Source organism: Heterocephalus glaber, unplaced genomic scaffold, assembly GCF_053883595.1.
Source record: "Heterocephalus glaber isolate CG9 unplaced genomic scaffold, H.glaber_assembly_v1.0 deba00000809, whole genome shotgun sequence".
NCBI lineage: Eukaryota > Metazoa > Chordata > Mammalia > Rodentia > Bathyergidae > Heterocephalus > Heterocephalus glaber.
In genome coordinates this window covers 4,508,975-4,524,007 of record NW_028258163.1, presented here as the reverse complement: position 1 = coordinate 4,524,007, position 15,033 = coordinate 4,508,975, and the positions used below count along the sequence as shown (strand labels likewise).

At 37.1% G+C, this 15,033-nt stretch overlaps 1 protein-coding gene across 3 annotated transcripts in view; it reads left to right on the top strand.

Annotated features, from left to right (window-relative positions):
- Positions 1–15,033, top strand: part of Bub1b (BUB1 mitotic checkpoint serine/threonine kinase B) — a 56,258-nt gene that overhangs the window by 9,507 nt on the left and 31,718 nt on the right. For all 3 annotated transcript variants that reach the window (XM_004861540.3, XM_087207514.1, XM_087207515.1), the window contains exons 3-8: positions 1,019–1,078; positions 1,597–1,741; positions 6,398–6,594; positions 12,105–12,274; positions 13,377–13,588; positions 13,757–13,848. In XM_004861540.3, coding sequence (XP_004861597.1) covers positions 1,019–1,078; positions 1,597–1,741; positions 6,398–6,594; positions 12,105–12,274; positions 13,377–13,588; positions 13,757–13,848 — 876 coding nt within the window. The remainder of the gene's footprint in view (positions 1–1,018; positions 1,079–1,596; positions 1,742–6,397; positions 6,595–12,104; positions 12,275–13,376; positions 13,589–13,756; positions 13,849–15,033) is intronic.

The following is a 15,033-nucleotide window of genomic DNA, read 5'->3' as shown; positions in this document are numbered from 1 at the left end:
TTCATCATTCTTACCTGCTTTGTACTGTTAATTTTTCATTTTTATACTTTCACTTATTAGAAAATAAATTCCTTTGCATCAGGAGCTATTATTATTTTTTATATCCTAACTCCTTATAGTTTTTATTAATCATTTATCCAAATGATTAATACTTCCCTTCTGTTCTAACTGGTTAACCTTAATTTAGTCTTAGCTCTGTCTTTCCCAGCTCTTTGCAGTTATATTTTATACTTTCTTTGAGGTACTCCTCAAATTACAGATGCTACTATTCTTTTGACTAATGTTACCCATGGAATTTTTCTTTTCTTTTTTGTTTGTTTGTTTGTTTGTTTGTTTGGTGCTAGGAACCAAATCCAGGGCTCTATGCATACTGGCAAGTGTTCTGCTACTGAGCTGTATCTCAGCCTGCAATTTTTTGTAACTTTAAAGTTCTTATTATTTCTGTATATGTGTGTGTGCGCGTGTGTGTATGTAGTTCAACATTATTCTACATAAAAAATAAAAGCTATCATTTATGGAATATTTAGTATATCTAAATATATTTATGACTAACAAACCTAATAAGATAAGTAATGTTATCCCCATTTTACAGATGAGGAAACTGAAGAATATAAGTAGCTGTCCAGTGTCCCTCAGCAAGTGATTGATGGGGCTGGATTTGAATCTGGAGTCATATTCCAGAGCTTTTGATTGCTGCGTAATACTGCTTTTCCACATATTGTCTGGAAATTTCTCATTTCTCCATATTTTGTCCCTCCTGTTATCAGTCAGAATCTTAATGATTTCTATTGTTTTTCTGTTTAACGAATCCTTAAACGCTAGTACAGTTGTTTAGATTGATATTAGGGCTGGGGATTTAGCTTGGTGGCCTGCCTCACAAGCACAAGGTCCTGAGTTCAGTCTCTGGTACCAGAAAAAAAAATAGATTGATATTAAATACTTCTAAATGAATAACAATGAAAGTGGTACTAGCTATTGTCGGTATTGCATATGCTTACATTTTCCATTTAAATTTCAGGGCATTTGAATCTGAAATTCGATTTTACGCTGGAAATGACCTTCTGGACGTTTGGGATAGGTGGGTAATTTTATTTGACAAGGCCAACAGAAACTTTAACAGATGAGCCCTTATGGCTGTTTCTCAAGTTGAGTGTGTGGAGTGGTATGTCAGAGTAGAAAGTGGTGTCTTGAGACAGAGATCCAGAATAGCCTTCTTGACATTTTTGGATTTGTTTTTCAGTGCTGGGGATATAAACCAGGACCTCAGATCCTCATGCATGCTAATCATGTGCTCTACCACTGAGCTATGCCCTCAGGCCCCTGAGATAGTTAAGATCAAAGAAATTTAGTTTGTAGCATAAAACTTTGAGCTACACTCTTTTATCCCTCTCCCCAGTATTCCCCAGAAGCATGTGTTAGAGCTACTTTGAAAAAGTTTGAGAAACAGGCTTAGGATATATCATTGAGATCTCTAAGGAAACATACTTTATTACATACTAAATATTTCTGGTTAAAGAATCCAGAATTGGTCTTGGAGCCAGAACAAAAGTACACATTCAACTCAAAATATGTTCTTTTTCTTTTTTTCTCGTTCAGGTATATTAACTGGACAGAGCAGAGCTATCCTCAAGGTGGGAAGGAGAGTAACATGTCAACATTATTAGAAAGAGCTATAGAAGCACTGCAGGGAGAAAAACGTTATTACAGTGATCCTCGATTTCTCAACCTCTGGCTCAAATTGGTAAGCCTTTCTTAAACGCCATCTGAGTTTAAAATATTAAACCAAGAGATTTTTCTCTAGGGGTGTCTTAGTATACAAAAAAAAAAAAGAAAAGAGAAAACTGGACCCATTTAGTAGATAATAAACTTACATACTTGTACTTTTTAAAATTGGTTATACTGGGCTGCGGATTTAGCTCAGTGGTTCCGGCGCCTCCCTTGCAAGTGCGAGGTCCCGAGTTTGATCCCCAGTACCAAAAAAAAAAAATTGGTCATGCTTAAAGATGAATTTAAATATAGCGTAATGAGGTTTGGCACTCCTTTGAGACTGATCATAAAGTTTGTAGATCTCTTATTTATTCTGATCGTAACTGAGCCATGCATCTATACTGAAGGAGGATATACAGGAGGCAGCCCTAACAGTACAGTTGTTTGGGTAAAAATGATTTCTTAGTGATTCTGGTATCCTTTTTTCTCTTTTATGAGAATCATCATAAAATAGTGATGTTTTAGTTTTTTATTGGTCTTTGACTACTTTCACCTAGTATATTGCTACAGCAAAATATGTCTGCCTGACCATTTTGTACCCTTTCACTTGACATGTAGTTCTTCCATTTATAGCATATTTTTATTTTTTATAAAGCCAGGTGTGATGATGAACACCTGTAATCCCAGCACTCAGGAGGCTGAGGCAGGAGGATTGCTGTGAGTTTGAGGCCAGCCTGAACTACATAGTGAGTTCAAGGCTGGCCTGAACTACATAGCAAAACCTTGTCTCAAAAGACAAAAAAAATTTTTTTTAATTCATAAACTAAAGGCAAAGGTTTATTAGATACTAATTCACTGCTTTTGTTGGGTGAATGCTCGACCAGCTCAGTGTAGTTTTAAGCTAGTCTCCTATATTTTTGTCCTAAAGGAAATTAGAAAAAGGGAAGCAATCAATACTTACAGTTGTTTACAAATATTATAATATAATAAAATATTAACATTTGAAACTGATAAAATTTCTGGCTAAAATATATATCTCTTTAATAATATTTTTTATTTTTTTTGTTTTTTTGGTTCTGGGGATCAAACTCAGGACTTTGTGCCTACTGGGCAGGTGCGGCACCACTGAGCTGCATCCCTGTTCCTAAAATATATATTTCTTGAAGAGAATTTATTTAAATCTCAAATAAGTACAAGTACAGGAAATTAGGTGACTCCTGCAGGTATAGTGTATCTTGATTTCTGCAGGATACTGACAAATAATCTGACATCCTAGTAACAGGTTAGAGCAATTACCTTAGGAATATTAGTTACAAGAATTTGTAGCAAAGGATGGCACCCAAAGAATGCTAAATAGATTTTTTTAGGTCAGAAATTATGGTCTTGGGTGGCATGCCAATGGATTTTTTTCCCTTCTTCTCTCCTATATAATCTTACATGTGATTCATTAAAAGGTTAGACTAGATAAATCTCTGAAGTGACTTTTAATCCTGGGATTCTGTGATTATATTAGAGCTATTAAAAGTAAAGATAATCTCACTTATATTTACCTGGTTCTCATAATGAAGAGCAATGACATAAGTAAAAGCGTAGTCTAGGCTGCGGGTGTAGCTCAGGTATAGAGTGCTGGCCTAACACGCATGTGGTTGTGGGTTCTCTAAAATGCCACTACATATGACAAAATACAAATTTGGATAAGAAGAAAACCCCACTTACTGAATTACTCCAAAATTAAGCTATGAAATACTAATTGCTTTTGTCAAAGTTGTAAATGGAAATTTTGATTTAGTCGAAATTTGTTGTACTGGACACTGGATAGGGACTGGAATGCAGTAAATAACAAAGTTTTCTCCTTTGTGGAGCTTAGTTTATTAGAGAAGGTGAATTAATTCCAAGTGTGAGAAAAGGGAAAGTAACTGAGTCCTGTGGGCCTTCAGTGCAAGGAAGACATTGCCTGGGGTTGGCAAAACAGGGACAGGTGATTGTGGGAGCAAAAACTTCTCTTTCTTCAGTAAAGAGCAAGCCAGTGGTAGCGTCTGTAGTAGTAAAAGAACTCCTAACTCGAATGCTGAGGTGCCATTGCTTTCTATGAAATTAGAACTATCTTCACTGATGGAAAGGAACTGGTGACAGTAACTTGCCAAATAAAATTACTGGGTTTTGGGGGAGCCTGCCTCTTGGTTTCCAGGTTGTCTGACTTATACAAAGAATGGAACAAAACAAGCCAAAAACAGTGGCAAAGTTTATATGGAAAGTGAAGGGTAAGGGAGAAACTGGCTCTAGAGAGCAAACTTGGGAGCAAAAGAAAGGAAAAATAAAAGTACACCCTGGAGGACACAGGGGAGACTACCATGAGAAAAAGCCATGGTAGTGAACTCTTCATGCCATCTGTGACCCTTTATATCATCCACACCTTCCGGGAGCCCACCAGAACTTTTACATTCAGGTCCTGAGAGGCAGTGCTGTGCAAATTCTCTAAGATCCTGCCATACCTCTCTTTCCAGTCAGTCTAATCTACGCCCTATCTCCTACCTCAGTGCTGGAGATTCAATGAAGGGCTTCATGTGTGCTAAGCAAGCATTCCACCCTTGAGTTATGTGTCCAGCCCTTTTTATTTTTTATTTTTTATTTATTTATTTTTTGGTACCAGGGATCGAACTCGTGTCCTTGCGCTTGCACAGCAGGCGGCGAAACCACTGAGCTAAATCCCCGGCCCACCAGCCCTTTTTATTTTTGTTTTGAGACAGGGTCTTACTAAGATACCCAATCTGACCTCAAACTTGGGATCCTCCTGGCTCAGGTTCCCAAGTAGCTTGGATTATAGGTGTGTGCCACCATGCCCAACAAAACTAATATTTTGGGGGCTTACTACATTTTTGCATTTTAAATTTGTACTACTCTCTTGAACTTGTTCCTTGTTAGTAACTTGTTACTTTTAACATCTACTTCTAGGAATTTATCTAAAAGGAGTGATGTAAAATGTGAAAGATTATATGCATGTAGATAAATATTTTAAAATTATTTACAGTTGGGCAAAGTTAGAAGTTGTTTAAACATCCTGAAATAGGGAAACAATTAAATTATGGAGAGTCTGCTGGGTAGAACACTATGGATCCATTAAAAAATAATACGAGTAAAGTAATAATAATAGAAGAGCACAGAAAATGAAAGATGCATGTCCAGATTTCTGTATGTCCTTGAGCTGCAGGCTTGGTACCAGATGAATATACCTCCCCTTGCACTCATAGTTATGCTGGTACTGGGTGCTGGGCCCAGCTGCTAACCCTTTAGGACCACAGGAATTACCCCTCCTCCTGCAGTGAGTACTGCTGGCTGACTTTTGGCAGCAGTCAGCCCTCTGGGAAGTTTCATTTGCTGAAGGGCTCTGCTCCATCCCAGGTCCTGCCCCCTTCCTGGAGCCTGTTAACCTTGATTGCTCCCTGTGGGGATACAAAGGTCTGGCCTCCTACTCCAACTCCAGAAAACCCCAAAGAGCTTCCCTAGCTCAACAGCTGCTCCCCACTGTGTGTGTGAAGCCCATATATGCAGCACCTCCTGTGTCCTGATGTTTCTCTCCCCTTCCCAGGTGTTGGTCCAGCAGTGCTTCCCCTTAGTAAAGGGTCCTGTGTGTGTGACAGTCTTGCATGATGACCTCTTGTTTCAGGGAGCCTGACTTACAACAATGCTTCTGTACATTTCTGCTAGTGTAGGCTTGAACTGTGACTTAGAAGACTGTTTTCTGATTGTTTAGTTGAATGACAAAATTGTATCCATATGACCAGGCACAGTAAATGCAAATTTGGTAGGTTTACTATTTATTTTGAATGTACATTTGCTATTTATTCTAAATACTGATCTTATACGTTAAGTGCTATTGAACTTATTGCCAAATAAAAATTTGAATTGTGAGAAAGAAGAATGATGCAATGTTAAACAGAATAAAATCACACTTTATTACAATCAAAGCTGTTATGATGTGTCAAAATGAAAAAAAATACATCAGAATGTTTATAGTGTAGGATTTTTAGTGATTTTTATTTGTTCATCTTTTGCTACTAGAATTATTGACATTGTATCTGGTTTTATAGAATCCCTTCTTAAATGCAGATTTGACCAAATCATTCCTTTGTTTATAATAGCTTTCCATTCCAGCACATGTAGATTTACTACTAGGTGAATTCAGAATTGATTAGTTTGACATTCAAGACCAATCACCTTTTTCTCCAAACTCCTATTTTGCTTGGACTCCTACATACTTTAGTCTTGTCTGCCTGTGTGTGTGTGTGGGTGTGGGTGTGGGTGTGTGCACGCGCACAGGTGTGCGCGCATCCGTGTGTTTTGTCAGTCTGTCTGTCTCACTGTCTCTGTCTCCCTCCCTGCTTATGCCAGTATTTTCCCTGGCTGGAGTGCCCCTCCCTTCCCATTCAACACTTGATGAGAGTCCATTTTTCCTTCAAAGTCAAGCCCAAATATTACCCCTTGTAAAGCCTTTCATCCCCATCTCTTTTTCTAGCAAATTAATCTCTCACATTTGTCTTCCAAGATGGTCCTTATCATATATATTGTAATAGATATATTTTCTTCCAGGCAGGAATTGCATATAGTCTTCAGGAATTGTTTGGCCCATTAACAGCCATTTGATAAATAGAAAAAAATTGATTAACTGTTAAACACTTTCAATTTGTTACAGGGGCATTTATGCAATGAGCCTTTGGATATGTATAGTTATTTACACAACCAAGGGATTGGCGTTTCACTTGCTCAGTTCTATATCTCATGGGCTGAAGAATATGAAGCTAGAGAAAACTTTAAGAAAGCAGATATGATATTTCAGGAAGGGATTCAACGGAAGGCTGAGCCACTAGAAAGACTGCAGTCTCAGCACAGGTAAATTGCTTCTCTGGAGTTTATCTTAACTCTTAGTTAAACTAAGAACTAAATGGTCTTTTTGCATATGAATAAAATGCTCTCTGATGTATTTGCTAGTGAAATTTACTTAGTTACCCCCCGCCCCCCACTTGTGAGGCAGGCGCAGTGCCACTAAACTAAATCCTAGACCCTCATTTTTTAAACATATTTTCAGTTTATTGTATAGTAAAACCCAATCTGGGTATACTGTTCTATGAGTTTTCACAAATGAATAGACATGTAACTGTCACCATGATCAAGATATATTCCATAGCCCCTAAAGAATCCCCTCATGCTGTCCTTTTATAATTAATACCTACATTCACCCGGGCAAACACTGATCTATTGTCCAGTCCTGTAGTTTTGCTTTTTCCAGACTGTTGTATAAGGGGAATCATAATATGTAGGCTTCTGAGTCTGGCCTCTCTGATTTATCACACTGCTTTTGAGTTGTAAGAGTTCTTTATATGTTTTAAATAAAAGCCTTTTGTCAGTTATGTAATTTATAAATATTTTCTCCCACCTTAAGTCTGGTTTAATATTCTTTTAACTATATTTTATAGAATAAAAGTTTTTAATTTTGAAGAGGTTGAATTTATCACTTTTTTCTAGTATGGATTTTGCTTATTAGCCTTTACATTCTCTGGTTTGAGCTAAAAGGTTAGATCACTGATTCTAGACCCTTCTTTTCTTTTTCTGAGGGATAGAATGCAGGGCTCATGAGTGAACAAGAACTCTTCCACTAAGCTGAATCCCTAGCCCTCTTTTTTGCCTCTTCTTTTCTTTTTCTTCTTCTTTTTTTTTCTTTGCAGTCCTGGAGATCAAACCCAGGGTATTACACATGTTAGGCAAGCATTCTACCATTGAATTAGATCCCCAACCTTCCTCTTTTTTTTCTTTTTCTTTTTGTGGTACTGAGGATTAATCCCAGAGCTACATCTCAGCCTTCCCGAGTGCTGGGATCACAGGCAGGTGCCACCACACCCAACTGCCAGTCCTCCTTTTCTTATATAAGCACTTACTAGTCTTAACTTTCCTTCAAAGCATTGCTTTAGTTGCATCTCACAAATTTTGATAATGCTGTACTTTGATTTTCATTCAGTTTAAAATATTTTCTAATTCAAATTGTGTCTTCCTTTTGACCCAGGATAGTTTTGTTTGTTTGTTTGAGACAGGGTCTCGCTATGTATTCCAGGGTGACCTTGAACTCTTAGCTATCTTCCTGCCACAACTTCCAGAGTGCTGTGGGTCACAGGTATACACCACCACACCTAGCTTTTTGACCCATAAATAATTTATATAAGTGTAGTACTTAATTAGGAAGTGCTTTTATATTATTTAATTACATATTTACTTATTCGATGGAACTCAGGGCCTTCACATTGACCTACATCTCTAGCCTTTCCTTAAGACCAGGTCTCTCTAACTCACTAAGTTGCCTAAGCTGGGCTCCAATTTATGACCCTGCTGCTTTAGCCTACCAGAGTGCTAGAATTACAAGTGAGCACCACTCCACCTGGCTTGGAAATTTTTTTGATTTTTCAGTTATCTCCTTGTTGATTTTTAGTTTAATTTCATGTGATCAGAGAACATCGTAATTTATATTATTTCAGTTCTTTTACATTCATTATGGCTTGTTTTGTCACCTAGAATATGATAGTGATAAATGTTCCTAGTTTATTATGTGTTTATGTAACCAGGGGCTTTGCACTGAGTTGTATCTTCAGTTTTGGGGGTTTTTTTGTTTTTCGTTTTGAAATAGGTCTCACTAACTCATTAAGGCCTCCCCAGAATGCTGGGATTACAGGTGGACCACCTCTCCCAGCTGGTGGTCTGCTCTGATCTGTATCTTTGCCCATTTTCCACTTTTTTGATAATTACTGAGAGGAGTTCTACAGACTCTTTAATTGTGATTTTTGTCTATTCTCTTTCTCTACCACTGAACTACAGCCCCCCTGCCTAGAACATTTTTGTTTATCGGTACATATTTTCAATACATAATGATTACATTTCTGATAGGGACGTGGTACATGTACACATCCTAATTCTTTTTTTTTTTTGGTACCTGGGATTGAACTCAGAACCTTGCACTTGCAAGGTAGGTGATGGAACCACTGAGCTAAATCCCTAGCCCCATATCCTGATTCTTTTTACTTCCCTTCCTTTCCTTCTCCCATCCCTCCATCCCTAGAACATTTTTAACTTCCCAAAATGAACCCCATACTAATTAGTAGTCACTGCCCATCCACACTCTCCCCAGTTCCAGGTAACCCTAATCTGCCTCTGTCAATAGACTTGCCTATTCTGGACTTTGCATATAAATTGGAATCTACAGTACATGGACTTTTGTGACTGGCTTTTTTCACTTAGCATACTATTTTCAAGGTTCATAGATGAACAGAGTTGTGACACATTTCCGTGCTTCTTTCATTCCTTTTGATCGCTGAGTGAAACTCCATTGTGTGGCTATAGCACATTTTGAATATCCACTTCTTAGTTAATGGGCATTTAGATTATTTCCACTTTTTGGCTATTGTAAAATAATGCTGCTGTGACTATTTGTATTATACATTTTGGGCTTGTTTTCCTTTTACTTTTTTGTCTAGGTCTTTATATTTTAAATGGGTTTCTTATTTATGGTCTTGTTTGTGTTTCTTAATGTTTGTACACCATTTAGTAGAATAATTAATATTTTGGGATGTAGGCCTACGATTTTATTATTCATTCTTTTTTTTCTCTGTGGTTCATATTTCCTTTCACATTCTTTTGGATCATTTGAATATTTTTAGTATTTAATTTTTGTTTACTTTATTGGGTTTTTGTCTGTTTCTTTTTTCTTTTTTGGTGCCATACTGGGGATTGAACCCAGACCCTTCACACTGAGCTACATCTCCAACCCTTTTTAAAAAACCTTTTATGTATTTGGAGACAGGGTCTCACAAGTCACTAAATTGCTCAGGTGGGGCTCAAACTCTTGATTTTCTGCCTCACCTGTCAGTGCTGGAATTACAGGTGTTCAGCATCATGCTCAGCTTGGTGTTTCTTTGTAAGTGGCTGCTCTAGGGTACATAATACACATCCTACACATTCACAGTCTACTTAGAGTTAATATCTTACCACTTCAAGTAAAATTTAGAAGCTTTATAGCTATACAAGTGTCTCTGTCTTTTCTATGTATGTTGAAAATCCCATCAGTATTACAGTGTTTGCTTTCAGTAGCTATGCTGTGTGATTGAATTAACCATACATGATGACTGTTTAAATTTTAAAATATTACAGTAAATAACACATTGTCATTAATCTCCCTCAAAATACTGCCCCCCAGCACACTTATTGACTAGTTCTTGCCACCTTCTGAAGCAGTTCTGGAAGTCCTTTTTCATGATTGTCTTTACAAGGTATGGTCAAAAATGCGGTGAGTGCTGCTGCCAAGTGCTATCCAATGAAAAGGCAGATTCATAAAAATATTGTGGTGTGTCTTCACTGGATCTGGCACCATGTGATTTCTGGCTCTTCAAAATCAAAATGACTATGCAAGGTAAACATTTTTGAATTGATTCAGGATATTAAAGCAGCCACAGTAGCACAACTAAAGGCATGGAAGAAGACTTCTAGAACTGCTTCAGAGGGTGGCGAGGATAATGGGATGAGTGTGTTCAAAGCAAGGGGGAGATCTTGAGGGAGGGTTAATGGCAATATGCCTTTTATTTAATAAAATTTCCTAATATACTTTAAACATTCACTGTATTTTGTATCATACCACATATACATATTTTAAAGAATTTAGAGAATAATAGTTTTTGGATTTATCATTTCTTTTGCTCTTTCATTATTCCTAAAGGCCTAAGTTCCCCTCTATTATCATTTCCTTTCAGCATGAGAAATTTGTTTTTGTTTTTTGAGACAGGTTCTTGCTATGTAGTTCAGGCTGGTCCTGAACTCAATCTGTAGCCCAAGCTGGCCTTGAACTTGTGGCAATCCTCCTGCCTCAGCCTCCTGAGTGCTGGGATTATAGGCATGTGCCACCACGTCCAGCTCTGATTCATCTTGATATTGGCTTTTGTTACTTTTTCCCTTGAGAATTGGTTGCTTTTTCTTGGTTCTCTGCGTGTTAAAGAATTTTGTTCTGGACAATTATTCTACTATGTTTTGAGACTGAGTCCTATTGGTTGGTGTTCTCTGGAGAATGTTGATGTTTTTGTCTTGGTAGGCAACCAAACTTAAGATACCACAAGTTTATTAAAATACCACCTAATGTCCATGGTGGCACCAAGGTCAGTTCAGTTTTCAAGACCTTTGTTACGCTGCTTTGGTCTGTCCCGTGCATGTTTGGTACAGGGCTCCAGTGAGGCTTGGGCAGTGGTTTACAGTTCTGTTTTCAAAGCGTTTCTGTATGAGCATAGGTCAGGAGTGACCCCAGGGCTTGTGCCCATTCATGTACACAGTTAGGAGATCCTCTTCCTCAACTTACTTTCTCACCAATGTTCCTTCAATACTTTTTGGCTCTCAAAATCCCCCTTTCCCATTCCTATGGCCAAAAAGATGGATTTTCTCTTAGGAGTTTTAGATTTTCCACATCACTGTTGTAACAGTTCAATACCAGGAGAGAAAACAGAAGAAAAAGAAACAGGAAACAACCTTTTGGAGGTTTAAGTTTTGACTCCTCTCCACAGTCCACTTGGTTTTGTTCACTTCTGAGTCCTCTGTGAGTCACTCTTTTTGTATGTATCTAAAATTTTAAATTCTAATCAGTGTGTTAGAGGGGGTACAGTGGACTTAGCTTCCTCCATTCTAGCAAGCACTTACAATTTTTTTTTAACCTTTCTGTCAGTACTCAAAACTGGCAGTAGCACGAGAAGTTTCGTTTTCAAGCTTCTGCCAGCTCTACTAAAGTAAAATGTTATGTTGTATTCAACTTCATTTCATATGGCTCAGAGAAAAAAAAAATGTGTGTATGTGTATGTCTGTAGTAAGAGAGTGAGAAAATATAGACATGACAGAATGTTAACAATTGGGTCTAGGTGGATGCTCATTTATTTTTTCAACTAGAGTGTAATTTTAAGTTTTAATTTTAAAAAGTTAATGGAAAACTGGGCCGGGGATTTAGCTCAGTGGTTTCGCCGCCTGCTGCGCAAGCAGAAGGACCCGAGTTCGATCCCTGGTACCAAAAAAGAAAAAAATGTTAATGGAAAACTGATTTCTATATATTTTATAATTTTAGTCATCCTAATCTGATCCTCAAATCTACTTAATGATGATTTTCAGAGTATAGGTATTTTTCTTGGACATTTAAAGGGAAATCTAAATTGTTTTTAGTCAAAACCTTTTCTGATCTCAAGGTAGTTCTCTTTATTCTGAATATATACTTTTTTTGACAATATCAGTGTTTCTTTCCTCAGTCTATTTTTTCTTTGTTTAATAAATTAGAAATTTTTAGTCTGCTGAGTGGTAGTTATCTCAACCAAAAGTTAATTGTTCTTTTACTTTAGACAATTCCAAGCCCGAGTGTCTCGACAATCTCTCTTGGCACTTGAGAAAGAAGAAGAGGAGGAAGTTTTTGTACCTTCTGTGTCACAAAGAAGCACACTCGCGGAACTAAAGAGTAAAGGGAAAAAGACAGCAAGAGCTCCAATCAGCCGTGTAGGAGGTGCACTCAAGGGTAAGTTTGTTACATGTTATTTGGAAAACAGTTAAGTCTCTTGTGGTAGGCAAATTATGTAGACGATAATGCATAAGTATACATGTGGACACTGTCCAAGTTTTCTGAGTAGTGGGTAACAAGAAGAAGGAAGTCAAAGGAAAGCTAATATCATACTGTGCAATAAAACCAAAGAGTATCAGCAATTTTGTGTCTTTCAGAAAGACCTGATATTCAGGAAGCATTATTTTCTGAATAAAAGTTGTTTAAAGAAGATACATAATAATATATCAGGTATTATTTAAAGCTTCCTGTGCCCAAGCCTCAGAATGGTGTTAACATGGTTAAGAATCCTGTCTTTAACCTTTTAGGGCTAGAAATTAGACACTGTACACTCAGTGTACAGTGATCAACAATGACTTACATGTTTTTAAATTAAGAATGAATGTTTTTTCAAACAGTTTCAGGTTCACAGCAAAGTTGACCAGAAAGTATAAAAAACAATAAACTTTATTGACTAAATTTATAACACATCTAGACTAGACTGGTAATTTTATCTTTTATACCTTTCCTGGCATCAGTTGATCAATAATCAAAATATTGGCTGGAAATTGTTGAATTAGGAGATATATATCTCTCCTAATTCTCTCTCTATATATAATATATATGGAATGTAATCTCAAAAGAGATTTTCTCCAGACTGTGTTGAAGCTTAAAGTACTAACCAGCCTCACAACAGAGAGCACCTCTATTAAATGGGTTAATTTTGTGTTCTCAGCTGATTCCCATTGAGAGAAAATTTAAACCTAAAAAGTAGTCTAAGGTCAATTCCTGATAAAACTAAAGAGGTATAGAATTTCTTTCTTGGATATCCATGAATAAAAGATTAGAGGCAGTGGGAAAGAGCAAGAAGGAAGGAAAGAATAAGTAACAAAGTTAAACTAGGTTAAAATGTTACTAATTTGGTTCATTATGGGTTTTTTTATATTATGTTTTAAAAAATCTTTCGATTTTATTGTAGAAGATGTATTCTCCTTGATTTGAGGAAGAATATGTGTACCTTATCTGGCATCTACGATGATAACTAATTATTTTACATAAAATTTTAATGTTTTTCTCCTAGCTCCAAGCCAAAATAGAGGACTTCAAAATCCAGTTCCTCAGCAGATGCAAAGCAATTACAGAATTACTGTCTTTGATGAAAATGCCGATCTGGCTTCCAGAGCAGAGCAGTGTAAGCCTACAGTCCAGCCATGGATGGCTCCCCCAGTTCCCAGAGCCAAGGAGAACGAGCTGCAAGCAGGTCCTTGGAACAAGAGAGCCTTAGATCCCAGGGTGAGGACTCAGAGGTGGAATGTGTTTGCCAAAATAACAAAAACTTCAGGTTCAGAGCAGAGGAGTATTTTTAGCATATCTTAATTTTTCTTGAATATTTAGGCCTGGTTTGCACTTATTGTGCCAAAATATAAAACTGGCAATTTTCTTTTTCTTCTTTATCTCCAGCCTCATGGCAGCACAACTTCTGAGACAGCTGTACCCCCTGTGCTTCCCAGTTTTACTCCATATGTGGAAGAGACTGCACAACAGCCAGTTATGTGAGTTTGGTTTCCAGATTCTTTGAAGTGGGGATTACTATGGGCTTGCAGAAGCACCTTAGTTCCCAAGGGCATTTTCTTCTTTGTGGGAATGAAAGTAGCCTAAGTTTTGTGGGTCCTTTATGCTTATATTCTTTTGAGCATATTAGCCCTAAAAGCTCATTTAGGAATATTTTGTTAGGGAATAAGCTTATTAGTTGGGTTTATATTTGCATTGCTGTAACTCAGATGATCACATGATATGTGAGATACTCTACTTTTGTTACTAACAGTACTAATTAGAAATTACAATAATTTTTTCTCATCCTGCTTTTTCTTTCTGATCTTTTTTCTCCTTTTTTCTGTTAGAATTTCTGTAAGAAAAAGTATGATAGGTGATGGGGTAAATGAGCCATTTTGAGATTTAGTTTAACACTTACCTATTTCTTTTTTGTTGTTGTTGTTTTGTTTTGTTTTTGGTACCGGGGATTGAACTCAGGTCCTTGCACTTGCACAGCAGGTGGCAAAACCACTGAGCTAAATCCCCAGCCCTACTTATCTATTTCTAATACCAGGTTTAATTCTGTTCTCAGTGCAAGTTTTCTCATAACTAATTTATAATTCCCACTGTATGCTAAGTACTCTAGGAATGCAAAAATCAGCTTTTGAGCAAAAATTCTGTCTGATAAGACCACAAAAGAAGGAAAATATTTTTGAGAAATTCACGAGTATTTATAGAAACTGATAGTGTACATTTATGAATATTTAAATTTTCTAATATTTCAAGTCACTTTGTAGAAACACAAATTATCTCAAAGTTAATATGGTATAGAAAATGTTGAACTTTTTTGTTTTTAAATTCTTTTTCATGAGTACCTCATTTGACCTCTCTACACATTTTTCTTCAGATTGTGTTTTTCTTAGTAGTTTGTTGTTGTGCTTCATCTAATAAGAAAATTGGGGATGTAGCTTACTGGTAGAATGTTTGCCTAGCATTCAGGAGACCTGGATTTGATTCTCAACCTGGCAGGTGCCAGTGGGATCGGGGAGGTTAAAGCTTAAGGGCTGGGGCTGTGGCCCAGTGGTAGAACCCTTCCCAAGCATGCATGAGGTCCTAGATTTGATCTCCAGCAGAGCAGGAGAGAGGGGAGAGATATTGGCTAAATCTGTACTAATGGTTGCACATATTTTTCCCTAGTTTGTCAC